The following is a 10,836-nucleotide window of genomic DNA, read 5'->3' as shown; positions in this document are numbered from 1 at the left end:
AAATTCAGGTGGGTTGTACTCAAGGTCGTGTTTTGGCTCTTGTGGACTTGTTTTAATTTTCTTCAGCTTCAACTTGAACTTGCATATGAGGGATTGATGGTCTGTTCCACAGTTGGCCCCGGCCTTGTTCTGACTGATGATACTGAGCTTTTCCATCATCTCTTTCCATAGATGTAGTCGATTCAGTTTCTGTGTTTTCCATCTGATGAGGTCCATATATATAGTCGCTGTTTATATTGTTGACAAAAGGTATTTGCAATGAGTAAGTTGCTGATCTTTCACAATTCTATCATGTGATCTCTGGTGTCGTTTCTGTCACTAAGGCCATGTTTTCCAACTACTAGGCTGAAGTTTTTAAATAACTGATATTAAGGACAGTTCTTTGCAAGAAATATTGTTTAAATGCTAAACAGATTTAAACATGATACGAGCCCCTCTCAGTGAGGAGGAGAAAAGAATGTGCCATTGGCCAGAATGTTTAATTGATAAGCTGTAAGCTCATTTCATTTCACTGCTTTTTCTTAGTTTTCCCTAAAGTAACCTCAGCCTTAGATTTTCAAAGACAAACTTTTAAAACATCTTAAACCAAATGCTCTTTATAAATGGTTAAGACATTTTCTGAGTCTTTTATTCATTGTGCTGTTGAAGGCAAACCACTGTCCCCTCTTCTTTACTTACCGTAAGCCGTTTGTGTTTGTGTTTGGTGATGAGGGCAGAGAATGCATATCATGCTTCTCTCAGGGAGCATCTTTAAATATTTAATATCTATTTAATCTTAAAGTGTCTTTGAATATCCTCATGGTTGCTTTGGTATCTGGGAGCAAAATAGGATAAGATAGAAACACGACGTTTTTTCAGTAAAGAAGTATTTTCTGTAACTTACTGAGAAGTTCAATTATTGATAGGCAAAAGAAAGCTGTGGCTTGTAGTAATATTGCCTTCCTGAATAAAAACCCCAAGCTCTGCATGCTACATTACTTGAGAAAGGTATTTAGGCAGCCAATTTCATAAGGAAATTGAGTGTTATTGTGTCTGTTTCTTTGGTCATGAATCCATTAAAGATGGAATGAGGTTGGGTCTACAGAGGGCAGAGGATGGATTTATTTTTCAGTATTATGAACTTTGTGCAAAACCCTTTCTACAGTCTATTCAGCTTCTACATGCTGCTGTCTCGAGGCCTCCATCACCGTTCCTGTGTTTTTAACAGCGATGGTTTGGGAATTCACCTAGGCCTGTGGATGTGCTGTACCTTTTGTTTTCTTCCCGCCATGCCACAGCATACATTTATTTACCACACGCAGCAAGGGCACAAATACAATGTATTGCTTTGGACCTCGTGACGAGCTCTTGGCCACAAAGGAATCGAAAAGTAGGCTGGATGTGATGTGCTAACAAGTCCCACTATTTGTACATCTGCAGCTCTGGCAGTCATTTATTTCTGTCCTCCAAGATCCCACAGGGGCTTAGGGAACAGACAGGGCAGGGATTCCAGAAATTATGTCAAGGTCCATATTTGCAGAGGTGGTGAGTGTCAGTGGCATGAATGGCTTGGCAAAATAACTTTTAATCCTCTTTTAATAATAATAAAAAAAAATTCCTAGATATTTTCTAGGGAAAACATTGGTATGATAATCAGTCACTTTATTGATTGTGTGCTGGGCATTGTGTTAAGCTCTCTCTGTTTATTTCTAACAACTCTAGGAAGTAGATTTTAACATATTCTCTATTTTTGACATCCAGGCGAAGAGAGTTTAAATAATTCATCCAGTGTCCCCTGTCTAGTAAATGGTACAACCAAGATTCATACTTAGTATGTTAAATTCTAGACCACAGTGTGCAGTGCTACATCTCATGTGGTGAAATTGGGGACGAGGCATGGCAGGCACGTGTCCATCATTAAAATGCAAGTTCCAGGAAGCATCCTCAGTGCCTCGGGCGACCTCTTCAGTGTCAGAGTAGATCTGTGCTCCACAGGGTTTTCAGGGACTGATTTTTTTGAAATAGATCACCAGGCCTTCTTCTAAGGTGCCTCTGGGTGGACTAGAACCTCCAGCCTTTTGGTTAGCAGCTGAGCACGTTAACCATTTACATCACCCAGGGATTCTTCTGGCATGTAGTACAGGCTCAATAAATATCCATTGTTTTAAAAAAAAAAAAAATGAAGTAGGTTGCTTTTGGAATTCTGTCTTAGTTATCTAGTGCTGCTTTAACAGAAATACTACAAGTGGATAGCTTTAACAAACAGAAGTTTATTCTCTCACAGTTTAGGAGGCTGGAAGTCTGAATTCAGCATGCCAGCTCCAGGGGAAGGCTTTCTCTCTCTGTTGGCTGTGGGGGAAGGTCCTTGTCCTCAATCTTCCCCTGGTCTAGGAACTTCTCAGCGCAGGGACTCTAGGTCCAAAGGACATGCTCCCCTCCTGGTTCTTCATTCTTGGTGGTAGCAGGTCCCCCTCCTCTCTGCTGCATTCTTTCTTTTATATCTCAAAAGAGATTGACTTCAGACACAACCTAATCTTGTAGATTGAGTCCTGCCGCATTAACATAACTGCCTCTAATCCTGCCTCATTAACATCATAGAAGTTAGGATTCATATCACGTAGTTTAATCACATCAGATCACAAAATGGTGGGCAGTCACACAATACTGGGTATCATGGCCTAGCCAAGTTGACACATATTTTTGGGGGACACAATTCAATCTATGACAGTAGGAGTTTTCTCTCTTTGTTGCATTCCCATATTAAAAAACCAAAAACCAAAACCCATTGCCGTCTAGTTGATTCCAACTCATAGTGACCCTTTAGAGCAGAGTAGAATTGCCCCGTAGAGTTTCCAAAGTTGTAATCTTTACAGAAGCAGACTGCCACATCTTTTTCCTTCAGAGTGGCTAGTGGGTTCAAATTGCCAACCTTTTGGTTAGCAGCCAAGTTTTTAACCGCTGTGCCACCAGGGCTCCCCGTTCCCATATAAACGGAAGTTATTTACTAAATGGTCAGTATTGCAGGAGAAGCCACCTGCAGTGACAGAGAGGAGGATAACAAAAAGTACTGGTGACAACAGCAGGTAGGTGCAGTGTGAATGTCAGGAGAAGCCGGCTGGGGGAGCTTCCATTTAACTGTTATGTATTATGGGTTGAATTGTGTCCTCCCAAAAATATGTATCAAAATCGTGGCCCCTGTACCTATGGATGTGGTCCTGTTTGGAAACAGACTTTTCTCTGTTGTGTCAATTAGGTCATGCCAGGTTAGGGTGGGCCATAAACCTAATCACTTCTGAGTTATAAAAAGATTAGAACAGACACACCGACCCACACACAGGGGGAAGACAGACACCGGGGAACCCCCAGGAGCTCTCAGGGCTGCTGACCAGGAAGGACCTTCCTTAAAGCTGAGACCCTGATTTGGGCTCCTTGCCTCCAGAACTGTGACATGATAGATTTCTGTTCTTTGAAGCATCTGCTTGTGGCTGTAAAGCAGCCCTGGGAAGCTTGGACAGTATGCCAGTCCACACTGCTGCCACTAGCCTTGGACCAGTGAAATGAATAAGAAATGTCCGGTCCTTCATTTAACAAATGCATGCTGAGTCCCCGTTATGTGTTGGGAGTTGTACAGGGCACTGGGGGTGTACAAAGAGGCTAAGATCCCTGCATTCTTGGAGCCCTTTTTTCCTTCTTTTCTCCAGAAAACAAAATGGAACGTAGAAAAAGTAGACAGAATAGCGTAATAAATTCCAGTGTTCCACGAACTCAGCACTGCCTCCCCAACCCACTTCCCACTTCCTATTTTATTTTGATCCAATTCCTGGATGTCATAAGACTTCATGTATTTTTCAGTATGTACTGCTAAGAAGTAGGTAGTTTTACAAAAACATAATACAGTGCCATTATTAAAGTTAAAATAAATCAACGGTAATTCCTTAGTCCTTAAGCATCCAGTCAGTGTTCCTATTACTAATCATCAAATGCTAGAAAATATTTTTTTTCTTTGTTTGAATAAGGATCTAAATACAGCCCACTCATTGTGTTTGGTGGATTGATCTTCTATGTCTCTGTTTTATCTGTAAGTTCCTTCTCTCTCCCTTCTTCCTCTTTCTTTTTCCTCGTAATTTATATTTGGAGAAACAATTGTTCATCCTATAGTTTCCTTGGTATAGACTGGCTCATTCCATTCTTGTGGTGCTAAGTTTGCATGCTTCTCTTCTCTCTTTATTGCATTTTTCAGCCCTGATTCTGCCATACGTCTGTTTTCCATCAGACCAGGAAATTTATATGTCATGTTCCTGATTGGATATTAACACCTGGTATGTTGTGGTTATTGTGTGCCATGGAGTCAATTCCAGCTCCAAGTGACTCCATGTGACAGAGTAGAACTGCCCCGTGGGGTTTTCTTGGCCGTAATCTTTATGGAAGCAGATTGCCAGGCTTTTCTCCCATGGAGATGCTGGGTGTGTTCGAACAGCCAACCTTTCGGTCAGCATCTGAGTGCTTAACCATTGCTCCACTAAGGATTCTGGTATAGTGCTTAGCAAATGGAGCCTCAGCAAATATTTGTTGAATTAAACTGAGGTAGTTGTGCAAATCACAAAACAGTGCATTGAATGCTTTGATAGACTAATGTATACGATAACCCAAAGAGCACTGATCAATACTTTATAGACCAGGGCAGAGTTTAAATAATACAGAATATGGTATTTAAAAAAAAAAAAGAGAGAGACTACATACTAAAAAAAAAATTCTATTTAAAAAAGGAAAGTCCAAAAAGAGAGAGGGTGTGAGGGAAGGAGAGAGAGAGACTGACTGGCTTATAATTTCACTTATATAACTGCTTTTTATTAGACTATTGTGTCTTGTTCTATTACATTTACTGTGTCATTAGCTTAAAAACACAAAGTCTTCCTTTTCATCACTTTCATAAAGATGGTATTTATCAAGGCCATGGGCAGCAATTATTACTTAGGTGATACAGAGCAGAATAGGAATAGCCTGGAAGAGTTGTGTCATCAAAGCAACTGATGAACTGAACACGTTTGACACATATTCAGTGTCTCTGATCTCTCTCTGTCTCTTTTCTACAAACTGCTTAGTTGGAAATGCATGAAAGTTAGTCCGGCTTCATTAAAAAAAAAAAAAAATTTAAGCTTCATTTTATTTATTTTGTTCATGTTGTTGTTGAGAACACCCACAGCAGAACATAGACGAACTCCCCAGTTTCTACATGTACCATTCAGTGAGATCGAGTCTATTCTTCGAGTTGTGCAGCCATTCTCACCCTTCTTTTTCTGAGTTATTCTCTCCCCATTAACATAAGTTCACTGCCCCCTCCGGTTCATATCTAATCATTTGAGTTACTGTTGTCAGTTTGACCCCATATAGATAGTTCCTAAAAGAACACAGTGCTTAAGGCAGACATTGTTTACAAGTTAAGTCAAATTATTGTTTGGTTTTAAGAAGACTTTGGGGGATATTTTTGTTCGAAGGTTTAAGGTTTAAATATCATCTCAGGGTGGTAGTTTCAGGGGTTCATCCAGTTTCCATGGCTCCAGAAAATCTGGATTTGATGAGAATTTAAAATTCTGTTCTTCATTTTCCCCCTTTTGATCAGGACTCTTCTATTAACCTGACTTCATTTTGGAAAGTGGGGGGAAGTACAAGTGTATGATTGGATTAATGAGAAGTATGGGTAGTCCCTGACTTAACAACATATTTGAGTTACAGTGAACCGCACTTACAACCCTCTGTTTTTTGTTTTTTTTTTTTTTGTACATCTTATCATTAGTAATGGAAACCCTGGTGGCATAGTGGTTAAGAGCTACGGCTGCTAACCAAAAGGTCGGCAGTTGGAATCCACCAGGCGCTCCTTGAAAACCCTATGGGGCAGTCCTACTCTGTCCTATAGGGTTGTTACGAGTCAGAATCAGTTTATCGTTAGTGATATGTACTGTATACAATTTTGTAGCATGTAATTTGCTGATGTTTTCATTCTCAGATGTTCATTTGCAACTGTTCAATGTTATGATTTATAAAGATATTGATAATAAAAAGCTAAAATAATGAAAACTTAAAAAAAAAAATGAGGTATTTGACTTACACCAGAACTGACTTATGACAGAATCGTTGGAATGGAATCCCATCGTAAGTCAGGGACTACCTGTATATCACTAGGTTTTTTTTTTGGTGTTGTTGTTGTTGTTTTATCTCCAGACAGTTTAATTTACCAGACTAGTCTGTTTTCTTTTAGATTGATACAATGCCTAGGTTTTAGCATTGCTGCATTGCAAATGTAAAGCTGAAACTGTAGATGATGTTTATTTTTGCAAGCTCAATTCAGAATATAATAAATCATTGTTAGCTATTAAGTCATTCACATATACAGTTAGCTAAATATAATTCACTGCAAAGCGTTTCTTAGTTAAATTCAGATATAAAGTATATTAACATCTGATATACAAAATTTAAATAATCTGAGTTTGTTTTTGTTTTTTTTTTTGGTAAAGCCTGTCATTTATGGCATACATTTGGAGATTATACACATTTCTGGAATTAGACCACTGACATATGTAGTCTTCCAGTTCAAATTAAGAACAGTTTAATAGCTTGGCATGCAAACATGATATATACCTAAGAAGTTTTTCATTTTTTTAAAATAATTTTATTGAAATAAAGATGAATTGCTAATTTTTGTAGCCTGTAAATTATGTCTTACAGCCCTTATACTCCTCATGTATGATTGATTAGCTACAGTTTGCAGTTTATTAGATACATGTATTTGGAATATGCTGTTGTATCATTAAATTATTAATTAATTCACTGAATATATATTTAAAGCACTGGAGTAGGTACCAAGGATATGAAGGTGAAATAAAACATTGTTCTGATTCGTAATACAGCAAAACTGGGCAGAATTTCTCATATCCCTGCATTCTCTTCATTTCTTTTCATTATTGTTACGAAATGGCATTTATGAAGGCCGCGACTAGCAATTGGGACTTGCATTATTCAGAGCAAATTACCAATGATCATGACAAGTTGTGTCTTCAAAGCACATTTGGCTGAAGACATTTGACACATTTTCAGTTACACTGATCATTGTTTTCCTGCTAGCTGCTCAGAGCATCTGAATTGTTAACAAGGCTCCATTTTGCAGAACCAGCTATGTCAAATAGTTCATATCAACAGTAAGAACTCATCTGCAGCACTTTGCCTCTTTGCTTCCAGAACATCCCTCTTAACCCATTCTGAACCAGTAGAGCTGAGACACATTCAGGGTCCCCTTGGACTGTGCTGTCCAATACAGTAGCCACATGTAGCTATTCAAATTGAAATTAATTAAGGTTAAATAAAATTTAAAATTTAGTTCTTCAGTAACACTAGCCATTGTACCTAGTAGTGTCTTCATACCTTTTCTCTTCCTGTCAGGGAACCTTTAAAATATTTTCTTTAATGTATTCAATGCCAAATTCACATGGAAGTTTCAGGCGCCCTTGAGAGATGGGTGGCAGGAAGCTTCTATAGTTGGCCATCTCCACCGAAATTCTTGCTCACTCTGCTTTCTTGGTTAACACCTTAAAACTGCTCAGCAGGAGTGAATTTGAATGCCCTTAGCAGATGTTTTCTCTTTAGAAACTTTCTGAAATAGACCAGGGGTGGCAGTCCCTCCATTCTGTAGAGCAATCATCAACCAGTTGCAGGCCATAGGCCTGGAGTAGGCCAAACCATTTCATTCCCAGACTACCAGGCCTGGGATTGACAGGCTTTTGGTGGAGAGAAAGTGCTTTCCAATTCTCTGAATGTCTGAGATTTCCATGAGGTTGGAAGGACAGATTGTGATGGAGAGACACATATAAGCTCTGATATTAAGATAATTACCCCTGGAACCGGCAAGTAAGGGCTCTGATGGCAGCGGGGGGCTGGGGACTGTACCAGGCAGGACCTAGAAACATATCAGTGGATCTGTGGGCTGAGTTTCCCAAGTGGGTGATCTTGCAGCTTTCTCAAGTCACAACTGAAGTGCAGTTAAGTTTTATGAGATTCATCCATCCTTTTCATCTCGGTAGATGTTAGTATTTTCTTTCAAAAGGTATGTTTTCATAAACCACATATTAAAATGCCAAGAGTCTTGGGAACTGGTTATATAAATGAACCATTTTATGTCTGTGTTTTAAAGTGATCAAATCATTATAGAAATGAAACCTAAATTGTCATCATTTCTCAAAGACATAAAAACATGACAGCCATATTTTCCTCCATAAAAGGCTTCTGTAACGTTCTCTGATGCTCCAAGCTACCTTTGAGTAGTCCCGTGGTTGTGGGGAGTGCAGGCCTGTTGGGATTGTTAGCGAGGCTATGCAGTTGCTTAAGAAATGAGGTGCTTGCCTCCTTAGCTGCAGAAGAACTGTACAGTCCAAAGACTGGAGCCCTTTATATGGACTTCGTAAGGTTTGTTTAGATAGAAGGATATGCTTTGCTTTAAGAAAACCCAGCATACTAGAGTTGGAATTTGGGTGAGAGAAGTAATTTTTGACTATGTAAAATAACTTATGTTTAAGGATGCCTTCCAGGAGATATGAGCTGATGATGGTTTCAAGTGTTGGATGAATGGGGAAGTGAGGGATAATTAGTGGCTAATTGTGAAATTCTAAGCCTTAGTGTTGATGTATACTAAAAGAGCTTCCATGATGGAGTAGTCTATACCAAGCATTGAGGTAAATACTTTTCCATGCATTATCTCAGTTAACTTTCATCACCATCCTAAGAGGGATATGTTATCATTATTGCATTGTACAGATGAAATTAAAAGAAGGTTGCGTCATTATTAAAAGTTTACCAGGGACAATAATCCTTATGTCTGGCAAAAAAATCTGTGCCTTTAATTAGTGTGTACTGAAGACTCACCCTCCACTGGTGGTTTCCAGATACTTGGAGTTAACAACCATTTTTGGTCTGTGTATATTTTCTATAACATGATTTGAAACAGCTGCATAATATTCCTTAGTATCTAAACATTGTTTGTTTCTTAAATAGTAGAACCATTTCATTAAACATAGTTTTAGGAAGACGACTTAATGTAATACAGGTTAAGTCTGGTTAAGTCGGGGATGAAATGGACAGAGACAGTCCCACTGAAGTTCTCTGGTCACCCTGCAGAGAATGGATGGATATTCTACAGACATTCACATTGCCAAAACTCCCTCCGGAAAGGCTGAAACAGGTCACACCCCCACCAGTCCCCTCTGAGAGTGATCTTTTTCTACATCTTCACCATCACTTTGTAGTAAGTTAGTTCTCATTATTTATGGGTTCCATATTTGAGAATTCGCCTACTCGCTTAAATTAATTTCTAACTCCCAAATCAATACTCACGGTGCTCGCCAGCCCTGCAGTGGGTCGGGAGCAAAGGAGTGCTAATAATAATCCTCGCAATAACAATATTTAACATTTATCGAGTACCTGCTGTATGCCAGATTTTATGTTGTGCCTTCTCTGAGTCAGGAACGCAGTGAAGTGGACTGGCTTGATGATGCGTTATCCACCCCACCCCCATTAAAAAAATGTTTATGATTTGTTTGTTGTTCAGGAAAACTACTGAGTTAACTTGGCTTTGAGTTACAGAAATACACAAATCAGTTATAGGCTGGATTTATTCAGAGTTCATGAGATTACTTGCCTTCCGCAGAGTTTCTGTGGGAATTTACACAAAAAGAAATAGTTTTATGTTTAGACCAGTGAGTGTGTGTGTGTCTATAAATCTGCAAAGGACTTTCATATTCTCAGGAAATTAGAATAAATATATTAAGTTACAAGCAAGAGAATCCCAACTCAAACTAGTTTAAAAGAAGAAAAAGGAGGAGTTTTTATTATAAGGATACAGGGGTGTCTCGTAGCACTCAGGGCCGTTCCAGCTGGTTCTGGGGAATGGACTGCAATCTGGACCTGAAAAGCCACCAGGTCTCCATCTCCCTTTTGTCTCTGCATTTCTGTTTTAGCCACATTCTGTCTTTCTCTGCAGCCCAGCTCTCATGTGGAAGAAACCATGAGTAACCCTTAGCTCCTTCTACCATTCCAGCCACCCACAGAGACTGACTAGCTGGCCCTCAGTCACACTTCCACATTCCCTGGAAAAAGATTCTGCTTTGCCAAGCTAGAGTCAGATGACTGCTCTTGGCCAATAGCGGAGATTGGATTCCCTGTCCAAGCATGGCTGCCTAAGGCCTCCCATGGGGATCTGGCAGGAAGCTTCCCAAGAAGAGGTTTGGCTTCTGGGCTTGGCAGACAATCCAAAAGATGTCCCAGATAGTAAGCAAAAAGCAATCCATATTTTAGATACTCATCTCCCAGCCTCTTACTAGGAAATGTTAGCAAATGTGTCTTCATTAGTTAGTCATGTTGTGGTGCTTAATGATAAGACAGAGGGAAAACTTTAACGATATATGCTCAGTCAGTGTTGAGGAGCCGAGATCCAAAGATTATTCTATGAAACTGTATGGAGAAAAATGATGAAAGATATTGTGATCCCTTTTTGCTTTCCTGTATACATACTTTGATTGTTGAACATTCTTTATAGTTTGCAGAAGCTAAAAATCAATTAGCTATTGAGAAAAAAAGATTTCTTTCCTTTGTCTACATGTAACCGTTCATTCAATCATTCATCAACCCTTGATAAGACAAATGGATCAATTATTCCAACAAATATGTATCAAGTGCCTTGAAAACCCTATGGAACACATTTCTACTCTGATATGCATGGGGTTGCCATGAGTCGGAATAAACTCCATGGCAACTAATAACAACAAAAAAACATGCCAGGTACTTGCAAGGTGATGAGGATACTGCCTGGAGCCC

The 10,836-nt window shown here is 39.3% G+C and overlaps 1 protein-coding gene across 1 annotated transcript in view; it reads left to right on the top strand.

The window, feature by feature from the left end:
* Positions 1-10,836, top strand: part of MAGI1 (membrane associated guanylate kinase, WW and PDZ domain containing 1) — a 659,819-nt gene that overhangs the window by 205,687 nt on the left and 443,296 nt on the right. The window contains exon 4 of the mRNA XM_004368768.2: positions 5,910-5,914. Coding sequence (XP_004368825.1) covers positions 5,910-5,914 — 5 coding nt within the window. The remainder of the gene's footprint in view (positions 1-5,909; positions 5,915-10,836) is intronic.

This window comes from Trichechus manatus, unplaced genomic scaffold (assembly GCF_000243295.1).
Source record: "Trichechus manatus latirostris isolate Lorelei unplaced genomic scaffold, TriManLat1.0 scaffold00001, whole genome shotgun sequence".
In the NCBI taxonomy this organism is placed as follows: domain Eukaryota; kingdom Metazoa; phylum Chordata; class Mammalia; order Sirenia; family Trichechidae; genus Trichechus; species Trichechus manatus.
This window is presented reverse-complemented; position numbering and strand designations above follow the sequence as displayed.